Source organism: Garra rufa, chromosome 15, assembly GCF_049309525.1.
Source record: "Garra rufa chromosome 15, GarRuf1.0, whole genome shotgun sequence".
In the NCBI taxonomy this organism is placed as follows: domain Eukaryota; kingdom Metazoa; phylum Chordata; class Actinopteri; order Cypriniformes; family Cyprinidae; genus Garra; species Garra rufa.
In genome coordinates this window covers 23,265,647-23,285,114 of record NC_133375.1, presented here as the reverse complement: position 1 = coordinate 23,285,114, position 19,468 = coordinate 23,265,647, and the positions used below count along the sequence as shown (strand labels likewise).

Below are 19,468 nucleotides of genomic sequence, written 5' to 3'. Positions count from 1 at the left end.
CTGACTTTGGGTTCTGACGTCAATCTGACTTTGGGTTCTGACGTCAATCCAATTTTCATTTTCAACCAAAATGAAATGTCGGAGGTTGATGTTAATCTGAGGTTGGGTTCTAATATCAATCTGATTTTTCTGATTTCTGATTTTTATTTTTCAACCAAAATGCTACGTCTGGCTGACATTGAAGGTTGACGTCAATGTGACGTTGGGTTCTGATGTCAATTCGATTTTGATTTTCAACCAAAATGCAATGTCTAGCCAACGTGTAAGATTGACATCAACCTGATGTTGGGTTCTGACGTCAACCCGATTTTCATTTTTAACCAAAATACAACGTTGGAAGTTGACGTCAAACTGACACTGCGTACTGATGTTAACCCGATTTACATTTTCAACCAAAAGACAACGTCTGCTCGATGTCGGAGGTTGACGCCAATCTGAGGTTGGGTTCTGATATCAATCTGATTTTTTTTTTTCAACCAAAATGCAATGTTGGAGGTTGACGTCAATCTGACTTTGGGTTCTGACGTCAATCCAATTTTCATTTTCAACCAAAATGAAATGTCGGAGGTTGATGTTAATCTGAGGTTGGGTTCTAATATCAATCTGATTTTTATTTTCAAGCAAAATGCTACGTCTGGCTGAAATTGAAGGTTGACGTCAATGTGACGTTGGGTTCTGACGTCAATTCGATTTGGATTTTCAACCAAAATGCAACATCGGAGGTTGATGTCAATATGACGTTGGATTCTAAAATTAACCTGATTTTCATTTTCAACCCCAAAATACAATGTCTCAGACTAACATCAACCTGATTTTCATTTTCAACCAAAATGCAACGTCTGTCTGACGTTGGGATCCAATGTCAATCTGATGTCATACTGACGTCCAGTGCCTGCTGGGTAAAATTTTCTAAATTTTTCAATTTAATCTATTTTTTTTTCATCATTTTTAAACATTTAAAGCAGACAGGGTTCTTCTTCTCTCCTTATTAACCCGAAAGCCCTCCTCTAATCATGTAAATTATGACAGTTCTGCGTGTGTGTTTATGTGGGTGAGCATATATGTATGAGGCTGAATGTGGTTTTAGGCAGTAGCCCAGCCACTCTCTCTCTCTAGCTATGAACAATGGACTCTTTTAGTGGGAGACCCACTCTGACGTCCTGCGCACAGTCTGAGCTCTATAACAGTTTGTTTGTGATACAATGATTTCTACATTCCTAATGAGAAGGGCACTTCCTGACCAGTAAAAGCCTTCATGTACACTGACATGAACATACAGGAAAGACCTAGAAGCACCAAAACACACAAGACAATGACTGGATATGCCCAAACCGAGATACAAATATACACACAATTTCGCAAAGTGGAAAAATATAATCTCAATGACAGACTGTAAGCAGCTTAAGCAGACTGAATAAACGCCTGCAGAAAATAAGCAACACAGACCTTCTGATAATACTATATATTAAATAACTCAATAATTATACTATTCACTAAGGTGAACCGTATCATATGTGTATTGGAGGAATGTGAGTGTGTTAAAGGGAGGAGGGCTAATACAGCAGCCTCATGTTTACTTCAGAGCCTGGATACACACATATAAGCAGACTCCCAGTGTTTCTGGTCACTCCCCAAGTCTTGAGAAACACTCAGTCTAAGTGCTGTCTACTCGCTATGATATATTTGTAGGGAGTACAGTACCAGTGAGAGACTGGACTCATCTGATATACTAAGGGTTAAACACTCAACACCACAGCTATAAATTTATCATGTATATTTGTATATATATATATATATATATATAGACACACACACACACACACACACACACACACACACACACACACACACACACACATATATATATATATATATAGAGAGAGAGAGAGAGAGAGAGAGAGATCTTTACAGTCTTCACTGATGGTCCAATCTGGGGAACATCTATTTTACACTAGTCTGTTATTCACACACAAATAATCTACAGCTCGCACTTAAATACAAGGGTCATAGGTCAGAGACTTTCTTCTTTCTCTCTAACATACACACATGTCTTAATTCACTGATCTGTGTGTTCTGGTCTAAACAACCTAGTGAAAAAGTGCAGATGAACTTAGGAAGCAGCCCAAACAGGAGTAATGATGTTCATGTGTATATGTGTAAATTGAACATATGTGTATGTAAATGTAATCGTTCAGATTCAAGGGTTCAACATTCATGTGTGTGTGTTTGTGGTGTTAAATGTCACCTAAAAGTACAGTACATGAGAAGCTGATATCAGGAGCCAGGCTGACATTTGAATTTATTGGACAGCTGAATGTTGGGTGTGTGTGGATGTGTTAGCATTTGTGTGTGTGTGTTGGGTGGGTGTCAGGATGGAGGCAGTTTAGTTCACATCTGGTGTTCTGTGATATGTAAGTCTCTCTCCGTCTCTTTTGTTAAGCAGTTCTTTGTGCCATGTAGACGGAACATGCATTGTGTATGTGTGACACTAATGGCAGCTTAGAAGTGCCTATTGTTTAGTGAGTCTATGTATGCGTGTGTGTGGCAATGGCCAGTAGTTGGCACAAACACGCATCTACCACATAGATGTGTCCTGTAGATTGTTCTGGACTTTTTCGGTGTTTAAGTGCTATAATCAGGTCTCCAGTGCATCTCCAACATAGAAAACGTGAAAAAGGACAACTCAGTAACTTTCTTATAATAATATAATTTTTGTGCAAGCATGTGAAATAATGAGCATGTCAGATTTCACTTTAGTACTCACATGCTGCGTAACAACCGCTTTCTGTGCAAGTGCTTCAGATGTGTGTGTTCAAAAACCCTATATCAGAAGTTTAAACTAATATGGTTTAAAACTCATGATTTCAGCACGACAGACATGATAATCAAAACCAAACAAATGTTTTTAGTAGAGTATTCGAGGTACAAGCTGTACCGCACAGCTCTATTCTAGAAAAGCAGGCAGGGAGCAGCAGCTCATTAGTTTCTGTTTCCACTCAAAATAGGCATTTTGAAAATTATATAATAAATTATATTATGTATTTTGAGCTGAAACTTCACAGACACATTCTGGGGACACCTGAGACTTATATTAAATATTGTAAAAAGGGGCATAACAGGTCTCCTTTAAAATAAATAATGGGCAATGATATCTTTGTTCTTGTTGAGATTTGTTAGAGACAGGGTCTTTAGCCACCTATGCAGAAAACCCCATGCACCGCACCACAATACAACACAACACAACACAACACAACACAACACAACACAACACAACACAACACAACACAACACAAAAGCACAGGTATATTTGTAGCAATAGCAAAAAATACATTGTATGGGTCAAAATTATCGGATTTTCTTTTACATTAGGATATTAAGTAAAGATCATGTTCCATGAAGATATTTTGTAAATTTCGCCTTTAAAGTTATCTAACTGAAGTTCTTTGAAATGCATATTACTAATCAAAAATTAAGTTTTGATATATTTACAGTATGAAATTTACAAATTGTCTTCAAGGAACATGGTCTTAACTAAATATCCTAATGATTTTTTACATAAAAAAAAAAATCAATAATTTTGACCCATACAATGTATTGTTGGCTATTGCTACAAAAATACCAGTGCTACTTAAAGGAGTAGTTCACTTTCAGAACAAACATTTACAGATAATGTACTCACCCCCTTGTCATCCAAAATGTTCATGTCTTTCTTTCTTCAGTCGTAAAAAGAAATAGTTTTTGAGGAAAACATTTTAGGATTTCTCTCCATATAATGGACTTCTATGGTGCCCCCAAGTTTGAACTTCCAAAATGCAGCTTTAAATGGCTCTAAACGATCACAGCCGAGGAAAGAAGGGTCTTATCTAGCAAAATGATCGGTTATTATTTAAAAAAATAAATTACAATTTATATATTTTTTTACCTCAAATGTTTGTCTTGTCTAGCTCTGTGTGTACTCTGTGTAGAGATTAAAAAGAATATAAATTGTAAGGCCCGGTTTCACAGACAGGGTTTAGACTAAGCCAAGATTAGGCCAAAGTTCAATTAGGACATTTAAGCAATTTTCATAAATGTGATTAGAATAAAAACATTACTGGTGTGCATCTTGAGACAAAACAAAGGCACTAATATATTTTAGGATCAATCAGTGCAATTTTATTTTAGTTGAAACAACTCAGATTTACATTTTAGTCTAGGACTAGGCTTAAGCCTTGTCTGTGAAACCGGGGGTAAATGTTTTTTAAAATAACCCATCGTTTCACTAGATAAGACCTTTCTTCCTCGGCAGCCATATCACCCTGTAGCCCAAGATTGGTCACCCACTGAAGCTAAGCAGGGTTGAGCCTGGTCAGTACCTGGATGGGAGACCTCCTGGGAAAACTAGGTTGCTGCTGGAAGAGGTGCTAGTGAGGCCATGCAGGGGGTGCTCACCCTGTGGTCTGTGTGGGTCCTAGCACCCCAGTATAGTGACGGGGACACTGTACTGCCAAAAAGCACCGTCCTTCGGATGAGACGTTAAACCGAGGTCCTGACTCTCTGTGGTCATTAAAAATCCCAGGATGTCTTTCGAAAAGAGTAGAGGTGTGACCTAGGCATCCTGGCCAAATTTCCCCATTGGCCTCTGACCATCATGGCCTCTGAATCATCCCCATATTCTGATTTGCTTCATTACTCTGTCTCCTCTCCACCAGTAAGCTGGTGTGTGGTGTGTGGTGGGCGTTCTGGCGCACTATGGCTGCCATCGCATCATCCAGGTGGATGCTGCACACTGGTGGTGGATGAGGAGATACCCCTGACACTGTAAAGCGCTTTGAGTGTCTAGAAAAGCGCTATATAAATGTAACAAATTATTATTATCATTTAGAGCCCTTTGAAGCTGCATTTAAAAGGCATTTTGGAAGTTCAAACTTGGGGGCACCATAGAAGTCCATTATATGGAGAGAAATCCTGAAATGTTTTCCTCAAAAAACATAATTTCTTTACAACTGAAGAAAGAAAGACATGAACATCTTGGATGACAAGGGGGTGAGTACATTATCTGTAAATGTTTTGTTCTGAAACTGAACTACTTCTTTAAGACTGGCGATTTTCTCAATATTTAGATTTTTTTGGCACCCACAGATTTTTAAATAATTTTATTACGGCCAAATATTGTCCTATACCAACAAACCGTACATCAATGAAAAGCTTATTTATTCAACTTTCAAATGATCTCAAAAATGATCTTTCAAAATAATGACCCTTATGACTGGTTTTGTGGTCCAGGGTCACATATTACCAGTCATGGCAAATCATCATCATCTTGTTTTTCTGAAGAAAACGAGTTTCATAAAGTAGAAAAAGAACAGTTGGAGCCAGTTGTCAATCCCCTCTGGTGCCACAATGATCTTACAATCTTTGTTCTGATCTAGGATGCAGTCATTATCTTGTAAATTAATCAGCGCTGTGTATTTCCGCACACAAGATTTCTCACAGTTTCACTTCTATGTTGAAAATCAGTGGACATACAAATGGAGTCTGGCTGAAACCTGCCTTTTCACAGATTCAAGAAATATCTCACTTTATTCCACACAATTTTCCGGCTTTTTATATAATAAGGTCAGTAATGACGTAACCTCAAAAGTGAGCATACAGAGTATTTATAAGTGTTAATAGGTAATCATGAGGTTTCATGAGAATATTGTGGGCTTATGGGTAATTGCTAGTGCTCACAGGTAATAGTGAGAAAATGGTGAACACTGAGTTCTCAGAGTCTCACTCTTGTGAAATTGTTTTGAGCATTTTCCTGTTGATTGATGTTGAAAGAAGTGTACTTTCATTGTGTTGCATGTTTGAGAGAGACAGAGAGAAAGACTTTGACGCAAATTGTGTATTGTATTTAAATAAGCAATAATCATTTGGTTTAACTTTGCATAACTCAAATTTCTGAATAAAGAAATCCTTTCCTAAAGGTTTGCTATTATCTGGAAAGCAACTAAATAAAATGAAAGTGATAAAGGGCAGATACTGTGATTTGCTCAGTACACAGTATCCATATAATCTACTAATCGAGGGCGTTGAGGTCACACATGACCTCACTCATTATCATGCAAGAGAATATGCATAAAACATTATGTTGGCTCACTCTTTCACAAACACATTCTAATGTACAAGAATGTTCAGTATGATGGTGAGAGTGTGAGGGCGGAAGGCAGATGATGAAATAAGATTGAGTGGGACAACACCGCAGATGACGGGTGAGTAGGTGAAGATTAATGCAGAGTAATGTGACAGTTCTATAATGGGTGATTGTTGAACAGAACAGAAGCTTGCTGACCACTGATACTAAAAGCAGGCATATACATTCCACAGACAGCCCATGTGCTCATTGAAGACAAGTGGTTTCACAATAAACATGGCATACTGATGTTTCCCACTCCTCTTTAGACAAAAATGTGACCCAGGGTCCTATTTGTTGACACAGAAACAATCACATGTGTAAACATACACCAACACGCACATCAGATGTCAGCCTGAGAGGTAATTCAGTGGTTTCTATTATGTTTCTTTTAAAGACCACTCAGATATATTGTAGTGAGTATATCATTAGCTGTAAATATACAATGCAAGCTCTCGATTGGCCAATGCATCACTTTTTAGTGCAGAACCTTACATCATCACAAGTTGGGACACAGCGGCCTCTAGTGGACACTTGTAATAACTACAGGAAATTGGGTTTCTGGAACTGGACAGACTGCATCGTTTCAATGTTGGGGTAATGCATTACAATTTACAAGTAACTTACGTTACGTAATTAATTCCTTTTCTTCAAGTATCTAGTAAAGTAGTGCATTACCTTTTAATTTACAGTAAAATATCTGAGTTACTTTTTCAAAAAAGTAATGCCAGTTACTTTGGTTTCCCATTTATAGACTGACAGGTCTCCTGAAAACAGATTCAGGATGCCTCAAAGTGAAAAAAAAAAAAAAAAAAAACTGAAAATTAAACTCAGAAAACCATGCAAACCTGCAATAATGAAATTATGTTAATAACTGATTTTAAATTTTCTTTAGCCTGAGGCTTATTCATTTCACTTTTGGAGTAAAAGTGGCTTTTACATATGCCAAAGATCCAACTTTTTTTTTACGTTTTAAGCAAGCCCACATGTGAAAAAATAACATGAAAGTAATGTAACACATTATATTCCATTAAAAAGTAAAACAATTAGTCAACATTGTAATGCATTCCTTCTAACAGTAACTTTCCTCAACACTGCATCATTTTAATCCTAATATTTATTATTAAAGGAGAGGTTCACTTCCAGAATGAGTTTTCTGATAATTTACTCACCCCCATGTCATCCAAGATGTTCATGTCTTTCTTTCTTCAGTTGCAAAGAAATTAAGTTTTTTGAAGAAAACATTCCAGGAATTTTATCCATAAAGTGGATTCAATGGTGGCCAGTGGGATTAAGGTCCAAACTGCAGTTTCAATGCAGCTTCAAAAGGCTCTACACGATCCCAGCCAAGGAATAAGGGACTTGATTATGTAATGTGTGAGATCGAGCTATTGTGCTGGGATCGTGTAGAGCCCTTTTTTGAAGGGCAATGAAACTGCAGTTTGGACCTTTAGCCCACTGGCTCCCACTGAAGTCCACTATATGGAGAAAAATCCTAGAATGTTTTCCTCAAAAACCTTAATTTCTTTGCGACTGAAGAAAGAAAGACATGACAATGGGGTGAGTAAATTATTTTCATTCTGGAAGTCAACTTCACCTTTAAGACCTTTTTTTCCTCAGATAGTGTTTAATGTCTACACATAAACATGAAATCAAACATACTGGCAATAAAACGCCGTGCCCCTTTGCTCTTTTTAGCTCTTCTCTTCTTATATGTAAATATTGGTTCGAGGTTGTAGATGCCCAACTAACAGGGAATGTCCTCAGAATTTTCTCTCAAAGTTATGAACAAACGTTCTTCAAGTAACATTGATAGGATTTTTGTTCAAAGTTAGCTAGTCTTAATTAATGTTCTCAAAACGTTAGTCCAAAAACATTATTTACACATTTTTTTAAACATTTTGGTTGTTGTTTCAGAGAACACTCAAGAGTTATTAAACGATAAAATTGAATGTTCCCTTAACGTTCGCATGAGCAGAAATACTTTTTGAAAAATAGATTGTTACCCGGATGTGCGGCGATACTCGGATGTAAACAACAGAATGGATTGCATGGTCAATGTACCATTGAATAAGTTCTTCTTAATTTATGCTTTCTGAACCAGGGGGAAAATGTGTGGATGTTGCTAAATCAGGACTTAGTGAGCAGAAAAGGGTGCAGTATTTTGACAAACTAAAGTTAATAGGTGGTAAAGATATGTACGAGCAGTATTAATTAAGATACCCTAATATTTCACCCACCTGAAATGATAAGAACAAACACGAATGTTGTTAAGAATCTTGCCCTGGAAATCCTGGTTCAGTTTGGCCAAGCACAAACGCCTTTTGTTCATCAGACAGTTTTGTGAACTAACTAAACGTTAGCAGAATATAATATCTCCCTGAAAATATTCAAGTGCATGCAGTTAAAGGAAGCGGTAAACTGTTGTCCCTGTGCTTTACGTGTAATATCTCATGTAATTATACAGGTGCATGAGATCTCGCACATGCGCCTTCGCCTTGTCATCAGTGCAGTCTGCAGTAGCGAGCGTCCTGCGCGTGCTCACCAGACTCAAGCTGCGAGGCGTCACAACAAAGCTGGTAAGCAATACACAGGTATAGCCAATTTATTGCAGAGACCAAAGGGCATACCTAATCAAAACCATGTGGCATAAAATGGCTCGCCGAAGCTTTGCGATGTCAGTCTTGTTTATGTTGTCTTAGAGTTAGCACTGGGACTAACCATGTATGCATTTTTAGTATTTTTGTGCACGCAATTACGCCATAAAAATCACTGCGATATACAGGCGCACTAACTAAATGGATATCGAAGCACTTTAACGTGAAGCGTGTGTCTCTACCCGTGACCTTCTCGACTGCGCTTAGCGACAGTGCCAAACAGGGTTTGTTTTATTTAAAGGGCTGTCAGACACCGCAACATGTGCGCCCTGACTGTTCAATATAAACGTTTGGACGATTATACCCGCTTTTTACTGTTTAATCTATTCGCTGGTGCCATGTATTTATGTTGTGCATTTGTGTAATTATTTCCACACAAGTCAAAATCTAAATAGGCCTGTAAGATATTATAAACAGCCGCTGTATGGTAAATCGATTCCCCGCATATGTACAACGGGAATGCGGCAGTTATGCGTGCATTACGTTATTTCTTGAGCATTGTAGACAATGGTCCGTTTTTATTGTGTGGATAACTTGTCAGTTTACTACATTAGGACGCCCTGTGACCCTAAGAGGCGTCTGTAAAATGAGATTCTTTAATATTATTAGCTTAGGTAAGTTTATCTGACCCCACCCACACCTCCACAGTCTTACAGGTGGATTATAAAGGAACCCCATGAGCTTCCTTTCTTTGTTTTTGATCTTCATATTGAAAATATGTATGTTTTACAAGAAAACACCTGTCATTTTATGAATTCATAAATCAAGATCTATAGTAACCTTTTGACGACAATATACATTTACAATAGTAATTTCACTCTAGCTAATTTTATATTGGTTAACCCGATTGTCCTTTTTACAACAATCATCAGTTTTCCCATTAAAATGTAAATGCTTTCCTTTTAGATGCATATGTTTGCATTATTGATCATTTTATGTTGAAGGGAGTGAGTGTTCTTGAGAGAAATATGTTTTAGCTCTTCAGCTAAAGCAAATTTTCAATAATGAGCTCAACTGCTTACCTTATCACAATTATTACTATTTGTATTATTCATTTAACTTTATAATGAATTTAATCCTTGTTTACTCATTTCAGATATTAAAATAAGTAATTTGATTGCATTTATGTGTATGTGTTTGCTCTGGGTTAGTTTCAGATGTCCGTCAGGTGTGACATTGCAGCATGCCATGAATCAGCAACTACGCTCTCTGTCACCCACATGGTTAATGATCTTACACACAAAAATAGATTCTGATAAACTGTGTAATTTTAATAGAGATATCCCTTATGCTTTGTTAATTTTAAGTTATTGTTGTCTTTGAGTGCTTAATTCTAAAATTACATCATAGAAATTGTTAAGAAATATTACTGCATTTATTTTCTCCTCAACCAACAGGGGGCCCCCTACATACCCTAGAAGAAACATTAGAGAGGGCAGTTTGGAAATGTGGAGATCAGATGACAGTAAGTTATTTTTTTCTAATTTTGTAGATTTAGAAATGTATTTGACATATATTAGACAAGATTGCTCATAGTAGATATATTAAAGGGATAGTTCACCCAAAAATGAAAATGACCCCATGATTTACTCACCCTCAATCCATCCTAGGTATATATGACTTTCTTCTTTCAGACAAATACAATCAAAGTTATATTAAAACATGTCCCGGCTCTACCAAGCTTTATAATGGCAGTGAATGGCTGTTGATATTCAATAGTCCAGTTGAAATCCAGTGCATCCATCCATCGTAAAAAAGTACTCCGCACGCCTTTGAGGGTTAATAAAGGCCTCCTTAAGCAAATTGATGCTTTCGTGTAAAAAAAATATCTTAGAACTATACCTACATCCTATACATCATCTGCTGGAACGCCACTGACTCAAAACGTAAACGTGCATACGAAAGTTAGCGGAAGGTAGAAATTATGGTTATATGTAGGGCTGGACGATAAATCGAACGATATTGTGAGGCGCGTTTAGTCAATGAAGCCGGTACTTTGATTAGTAGTAAATCTCCATCACGTGCGTTCAGCTCAGCTTCCGCTGGAGCGGCAATTAATACACAGAGACGTAAATCTCTGACAAGCTACGCCAAATCGCGCTCAAAATCGAATGAGAATCGAATGCGATTTTGAGCGCGATTTGGCGTAGCTTGTCAGAGATTTACGTCTCTGTGTATTAATTGCCGCTCCAACGGAACCTGAGCGGAACGCACGTGATAGAGATTTACTACTAATCAAAGTACCGGCTTCATTGACTAAACGCGCCTCACAATATCATTCGATTTATTGTCCAGCCCTAGTTATATGGATATTTTTTTACACAAATGCATCGATTTGCTTCAGGGGGCCTTTATTAACCCCCTGGGGCTGTGTGGAGTACTTTTTATGATGGATGGATGCACTTTTTTGGACTTCAAACAGCCATTCACTGCCATTCCAAAATATTGGAAGAGCCATGACATTTTTTTTTTATTAAAGCTCATATAGCTCAGATTGTATTTGACCGAAAGAATAAAGCTATGTACACCTAGGATGGCTTGAGGGTAAGTAATTCATGGGATAATTTTCATTTTTGGGTGAACTTTTTGGATTTTTATTTCAGAAAATAAAAATTCTTTATTGTGTCACAGGCATGTTCATATGTTTCAGTTGAAGAAGAGGAGAGGCCTAGTATGGCATCAGAGGTTTTTCTCCAGCAGCATGAAGTTCAAGATGCCCACTCTGATGAAACTGCACTACATAGCATCTCGGAGCCAGACGGGGGAAAGATTGAAAAAGAGACAGAAGATGTGAAGATGGACTGCAAAGACAAACAGAATGCAAGCGAGTCTGTGTCCCAAAATCTAGCTAATCAAAATCAAGCCTGTCAGACAAGTGAGATTGAGCATGTTGAAATGATAAAACAGGATTATGGGACTGAGTTGACTTTAAATGAAACTAAGGGTGACCTTGACCCTAATAGTAAACCCCAGGGTGAATTACCTTGTCCTCGCTGTGAGAGAAGGTTTGCAAGTAGTCAAGGCCTGCAGCGTCACATACAAACACATGCACTTTCGACCTGCCACACACAGCGGTTTAAATGCAGTCGCTGCAGAAGGACTTTCAGTACATTGTTTAGTCGTCGGAGGCATGAGAAAAGACATGAAAACAGAAATAAGAAGACTGATGATCTCCCAGATGCGCCTTGCACTTCCTGTCAGAATGTGCCTGGCAGTGCCAAACCTCTGAAAACAGCATCAGAGCCAAACAAGTGCATCAATGTCGCTGATGGTGAACAGGATAATAAAAACAGTGATGTCAAAGCCTCACATGTTTGTAAGTATTGCAAAAAAGTCTTTAGGACTCATAATAGTCTAAGAAGACATCAGCGTAGGATTCATGAGCGTCATCTTCTTCCTAGAGGAGTTTATAAGAAGGTCAAAATCATTCAAGAACCTGAAAGACAACAGCTTATTGAGACGGCGCAGGATAGCCATACTGGTAGCTCACAGTGTGCAGAGGACATCGATCAGGAAAGGGAGTACATGGTTGACATCTCCAGTAACATTTCAGAGAATCTCAGCTTTTACATAGATGGGAAAATTGTCTCGACAAGTGCTGTAAATAACTGCGAGGTGATTGAGATAAACTCTGGAGGTTCTGCTGTGATTGGATTAAATGCTGTTATAATCAGTCCAGCTCAAATTACACAAGCTCTTAAATTGGAAACCAATGCCAGCAGTTTTACCTCTGATCTGTCTGGGCAGTCCTCAACCAGACGTAGGACATCTACCCCACCTTTACTCCCACAAATAAAAACAGAATTAGAGTCTGAAACCATCTTGAGTACGTCCTCATCTACTCTGTCATCCTTAACACTGTCCTCTACATCCGGATCTCCGTTGGTCGCTACTCGTTTACCTCAGTGCATTGAGACAGTCGCTTTTCACAAGGAAAAAACTGTGTATCTGTCTCCGAAACTCAAGCAGATCCTGCAAAATCAGGATGGGAGTAAACAGGCATTTGCACTGATTGCTGATGGCCACAAATTGGGTCCTCCCTTATCCTTGACTGTTTTACCTGCAACGACATCTAGATTTAAGAGAAGGACAACCTCCCCTCCCAGCTCACCACAGCAAACCCCTGATGTGACTATAGAACAGCAGGATCTTGATTCTACAGAATCCAAGAAGCCAAAGTTGGAGATCCATGGGTTGAGCCTTTTGGGCAATGAAGAACCTGAGCCTTTAATTTCACCCATAAACAGCTCTGATGGAGCTCCAGTACAGCAACAGATCTTGCCCTTGGACTGCTCTCTATCAAGAACTGGTGGAAACTCCTGTAATCAACAACCACTGGACCTCTCAAATTCTGTGGTTAAGCAAGAGAGCAGCGATGCCTTAGCAGAGTCCATTCTGGACTTAAGTATTAGTGGAAAGAGTTTAGACTGTGACCCAGCTGGAGTCTACCTCACTCAGCCTGCTTTAATAAGGAAGAGTAAACCTAACTCTAGTATACTTCAGAAGGTGCTTATGAATGAGTATGGTGTGGAAGATATTCCTTCTGTTGAAGCTCCAGCTGCTGCAGGTGTCTTAAGTGTCCCTGACATAGCAAACCTTGCAGTTGTGGCAGTGTCTGATGCAGGTCCACCAAAACCTGAAAAGTTCTTGTTCGAATTGGCTCTTCCTCCTGCTTCAATCAATCCAACCCCTCCACTGCTCGCTCCTGTCAGTATCTATCCAGCTACCCCAGTACCTCCACCTCAGTGTTCACCTTCTCCATCTCCAACTTTTGTATCCTTTCTATCGACTCCCACAGTGGAACCCAGTCAGGACATTCAAACTCTTCATTCAGCCTTCGTAGTATCTGACAATGTAATACCCACAGGAGGTTTAGAAGACTGTGGTGATAATCCTATACATCTTTCACAGGGTGATTTGAAAGTGACAATCCCTGACTGGGGGTCTTCTGCTCCTGGAGGTCTGGAAACTCTTATACCTGCAGTCCCTTCACTGAGTTTACAAAGCCCTCACTGGGTTGCTGATCCTGCTGTATGTGAATTAGCTCAAAGAACATTGGTTGTAGACTCTGTATTGGCTTCTGATGCACAAATATTTTCTCCACCTCTGCCTGTTAACCAGTCCAACGTCACGTCCTTGGCCTTTCCTCCAAACACTGTTGTTATTGAGTATACGGTTGCAGTGCAGTCTACAGAAAATATTCTTCCAGCTCTCTCAGATAAAATTCCTGTCGATGCATTACAGCAAGAACCTTATGTCCCATCTGAGCCACAACCTCCCAGTCTTGACACCACCCTACTACCTGAAACCTCCACAGAGTTGGCACCTACAGAGCAGTTAACAAGTCCTACAGATACATTGTCCCTCACTGCTTCCACCAGTGTTGCTGAAGCAGAGACCAATGAGATTGGACAGGAATATGTCCAGTCCTCTGATTGTTCTAAGCAGGAAAACAAAGTTGAAGAAGAGTTACCTCCCTTGCATCCTTTTTGCAAGAACTTCATGTGCAATGTTTGTGAACAACCCTTCCAGTCGATGAAGATTCTTAGTCAACACATAGGTGAGCACTCTAAAGAGTGGCCCTACAAATGTGAATTTTGCGTGCAGTTGTTCGAGAGTGACACAGGTTTGCTGGAGCACCGTTCCAGTTATCATGGCATTGGTAAAATTTATGTTTGTAAAACATGTTCTAAGGAATTTGCTTTTCTCTGCAACTTGGAACAACATCAGCGAGATCTCCATCCTGGTCAAGAGTGCTCACAAACCGAAGCAGTACATGGCAAGTTAAGACCTGAAAACCATAATAGTCCCAAAATTGACATGGCTGATCCAGTCCTTCCAATCACAGAAATTAAGCAAGAAGTTGACAACACAACCTCAAAAGCAGAGAAGGATGCCTTGGAGAACACTTCTGAGGAGTTGTTCACGACAATAAAAATCATGGCATCTGGAGGCGTCAAATCGAAAGGCCCAGATGTACGTTTAGGCATTAACCAACACTACCCTAGTTTCAAACCGCCTCCTTTTCCATATCACAATCGGACACCAACTGGGACGACAGCAGCATCGGCCACCAACTTCACCACCCACAACATCCCTCAGACCTTCAGCACAGCCATTCGTTGCACCAAGTGTGGTAAGAGCTTTGACAACATGCCTGAACTACACAAGCATATCTTAGCTTGCGCTAACGCTAGTGACAAGAAGCGATACACTCCTAAAAAGAACCCTATACCACTTAAGCAGTTTGCGAAAGCGCAAAATGGGGTGTTATCACCTGCAAGGATTGTTAATAGTAAACAGAATCTCTCTCAAAAGCTCGGACAACCAAAAAAACTGCACTTTCATGAATCGTCGGTTAAGATGAGTATCCTGAATAAGAAGAAATCTCATCTGGTGCAAAGGGGTAGACCTGCTGGGGGAAGAAAAGCCTTTGCTCAAGACGACCTGGGCGTTTTTGCATGTCCTCACTGTAGGAGAGAGTTTACATACAATGCTAGTTTAAAGAAACACGTAGCTTTTAGCTGCCCCATGAGACCGGCCAATAGAATCTCCTCTAAAAAAAGAACACTCAGCATTGTTTCAGCCCAGGAGAACAATGGGAGCCTTCGCAGACAAATTGCAAATATGAGCGCAAAGCCACAAGGGTCAGACCACGGGCCAAAAACAATAACAAAGAATCAGATCATTAAGCAAAACGCAGCAGCTGATTCCACTCAGGATTTTAGGCTTAAAAGATCGACCATTCTGTCAACATCTGTGGTTCAATCCAGTAAAAAAGCCAAGCCTATTTTGAAGAGCGGCTTTATGCCACAGCTGGCTTCAAAGCAGATAGTCCTCTCTTCTGTCGCTCAGGTTAACTGTCGGGAGCCAGGTGTTCGGCTACATGTTTTAGGGAGAAAAATGGAGCAGAGAGTGGGTGACATAAAGATACAGCCCAGAAGGGAGGACCGTTTGTCTCTGAGGTTGAGAGAGAGAGCAGGAGGACCTGTTACTCGCAGTGTGCAGCAGGCCAGCACCACAACAACAGTACTTAAACAGCCAGACAGTCATAACATCATCATGCGCCCTGTCATTCTCCAGGTCAAGAAATAAGACTTACTATAAAAATTATTACTGATGTCAATCATCTTTTTTTTTTTTTTTTTTTGAAGGGATAGTTCACCCAAAAATTAAAATTCTGTCATTAGTTACTCACCCTCATGTCGTTCCAATTCTGTAAGACATTCGTTCGTGTTCGGAACACAAATTAAGATATTTTTGATGAAATGCGAGAGCTTTCTGACCCTCAGTAGACCGCAAGGGTCCTACCACGTTTAATGTCCAGAAAGGTACCAAGAACATTGACAAAATAGTCATCAGACATCAGTGGACTTAACTTTATTCAACAATTCTTCTCCACGTCACCCTAGTGCCATTTTGGAGACAACATGACCATGAATTGTTGAATAGTTTAGTTTTTTGCGCAACAAAAAGTATTCTCAAAGCTTAAAAATTACGGTTGAACCACTAATGTCACATGGATGTTTTGTTGATGTTCTTGGTACCTTTCTGGACCTTGAAGATGGTAGGACCCTTGCTGTTTATGGAGGGTCAGAGACATCACGGATTTCATCAAAAATATCCTAAATTGTGTTCCAAAGATGAAAAGTCTTACGGGTTTGGAACGACATGAGGGTGAGTAAATAATGACAGAATTTTCATCCCTTAAAAATGCCTCCTTAATGCAACATACTGTATATCTGTATAGGATCCATCATATTGGACTTAAAACTTAAAATGATGGCTAAAATAAGAATGCTCTTAATTTTTCTGACTTTTTTATTTTTAGCAGGCTATAATATATATGTTCTAACCATTATTAAATCCCTTTACTGTCTATTCATATAATACCATATCAACCTCTCATTTGTAAATACATTTGCTGTCTGAAACAATTCTAATGTGCTAATACAGAGGTCGATATTCTGTATCTGTATTCAGCTCCTATACTCTGCTCTAACACATCTGCCTGTGGTTTTCGACTGACCTTGATAAGCTGGTTTAGGTGTGTTAAATGAAACCCTGAACTCATGCACTTTATGCTGTAGTTCGTATTTACCTGTTTTAAATGCATTGCAATACAATTACTACTGATTATTAATGTGAGTATTCTGTGTTTAAAAGAAGATGTGTTCAGTGAGGTTCACTGAAGCACAGGTATTATTGTAATGGTAACCCGCTTCTATTTTTGTAGATTGTGTTAGTTGTGTTTTATTTGTTGTATAGATGCAGTCTGGACTCTTCATGCATGCCAGAGGTTTCAAATTTGAGTGATAGTGTGAGTGTTTATTATATATCAGACTCTGCACTGTAACACAAATGCAGCAGGAGAGGAAAAAGGAGGGTCAGAATATACTGCATACTTGACAACATCTGCACCTCAAGGAGCAGGAGAAATATAGATTCTGTTCACAAAGAATATTTATGAATATATGTCAAAAGTCTGTATTTCTTGCGTTTTGTGCTGTCCTCCTACTGCAGTGTAAACATTTAGTTAGTGGTCAAATTTCTTTGTCTCATTTTTTGATGTACATGTTTGGGAAGATTTTAATTTGTGAAATAAGAAAGCATTTGGCATCAGGATTGGAAATGTAGCCCTAAAGATGATTGTGATCGAATTTGCACACATTTGTGTCTGATGGTAAACATGGTATTATACTAAACAAAAGGCCTAAAACGGACAATGATATTTTCTTTTAATTAGAACTTGTTTGATTAGGTCCACTGTAATGTTTTAGAACATGTTAACAGGTAAAAGGTTTATTAAAGCTAATATGAACATGATTGTTTACACTATGATTGATTGTTGTGACTGAAAATGTTACCAAAGCATGCCTGTTTGAGATATTTACAGTACTAATATCAGTACTGGAGATAAATCTGGAGTTTTTTTAGACCTTTATGATGGTGTGATAAAAAAAATATTTGAAATATTGTAGGCCTACTGACAAATTCAGGTTAACATATTCCACAGTTTATTTCCAGTCTAAAGTTTGCTTTGTGGCATTCATATTCTTGACCCAAAAGAGGTTTGCAGGTTTGAAGGGTTTCAGAAGCTTCTTTAATGTGGAATGTGTGTGGGGTCTGGGAAATGATAAAATAATGTTCAACATTTCCAGTGTTGATTTGAATCGATATACTTTAGAAACCTTGTTCTTGAATGATTTAATAAATTGCTCTGTTTTAAAGTTAATTGAATGAATGTGTGTTTCATTTCCATTGCCAAAAAAAATAACAAAAAATAAATGACAGTACAAGCCAAACAAGGTCATAAACATAAAATACATCAGTTTTTTTATCCTATAGACCTTTTTCCTGAACACGGAAGTAAGTCCGACTCTTAACTGAAAGAATGCTTTGCATTTCCGGTCTGCATTGTTTCTAGTCAAATTAGGGTATATTCCGAGCTAATAAACTAATGTTAAACCTATTAAAATGTTTTTAAAAAGCACATCCATAGCGCCATCACTTGGCAATGTCGCAATTACCGTCATTTGTCAGTGCCTCACTTTAATGAGTGTGTAGATGACACGAAGCAGCGGAAGGTAGCTACATTAAAAACACATGGACGCTATTTGAATGGGTTCCTATGGAAACCGGAACAGAAAAGCATTCAATCTGACGTTAGAATTCGTAATGGCGGCGCTCATCGTTTACTCAGGAAAAAGGTCTATACCCAAGCAATTTATATGCATCCCAAGAGTGAAGGATGATGTCAAATGCATTCCAAAAGCACTTACAAGCCTCATAAACACATTGCATGGGTCTGTATATGACAAGGGCCATTGCCAAAGTATTTTAGTAAGGGCCAAAAAATACACTGTATGGGTTAAAATTATCGATATTTTTTCCCTGTATATAATATAATTTCCTGTATATAATATAAAAAGTAAATACTTTTTCTACAACTTAATTTTTCCTTATTTTTTCCAGCTTTCATGGGATGTATATATCTCAATTTCACAAAATTGACCATTATGACTCGATGTGTGATCCAGTGTCACAAATAAAGGCTGGAAGTGAAAAAATAAAAATAAAAATAATAAACTGAATTTGCTACCTATTACATTCTATTTTATTAACGTCGTCAACACATACCCCAACTATTAACCTACCCTTACAATAATACAAATACAGTAATTATTGTTGTCAAGCGTGAGAAAAATGACGCAATATTGAGCCAGTTTAATAGAATAAATTAGTATACTAAATTGTGAGAGGATAAAGCATTGGTATTTTTTTACTACTGAACCATATGAGTGTGTATAGTCTTTATTAACTGCACAGCTGTTTACTTAGAAAAATTCAACATCCAACATTCCTATTTAATATTATGATATATATATTTACGTAAGAATTGTATTAAGTTTCAATATGGCAGTGATGTAAAGCATGTGATGGTGTTCTACTAATAATAACCACTCGGTGGCAGCATCGACTCGCCTCACGATTGCATCACAACGAAATTTACATCTCCATCGCCCACATCCCTGGTGTCTTCCAGTTTTCATTGTTTAGAAGTGATGTATTTGCCGAATGAAAAGTTTAATTTGTCCATCATATTAAAGCACTTTCAGGGTCGTGAGAGGGTCTGAGTTTTATAAACATTATT

The 19,468-nt window shown here is 38.4% G+C and overlaps 1 protein-coding gene across 1 annotated transcript; it reads left to right on the top strand.

The window, feature by feature from the left end:
- Positions 1 to 10,216: 10,216 nt before the first annotated feature.
- Positions 10,217 to 18,021, top strand: prdm2a (PR domain containing 2, with ZNF domain a). The gene is made up of 2 exons (XM_073819415.1): positions 10,217 to 10,279; positions 11,465 to 18,021. The coding sequence occupies exons 1-2, from the start codon at positions 10,261 to 10,263 to the stop codon at positions 15,907 to 15,909; spliced, it is 4,464 nt and encodes a 1,487-aa protein (XP_073675516.1). The 5' UTR covers positions 10,217 to 10,260; the 3' UTR covers positions 15,910 to 18,021.
- The last annotated feature ends 1,447 nt before the right edge of the window (positions 18,022 to 19,468 follow it).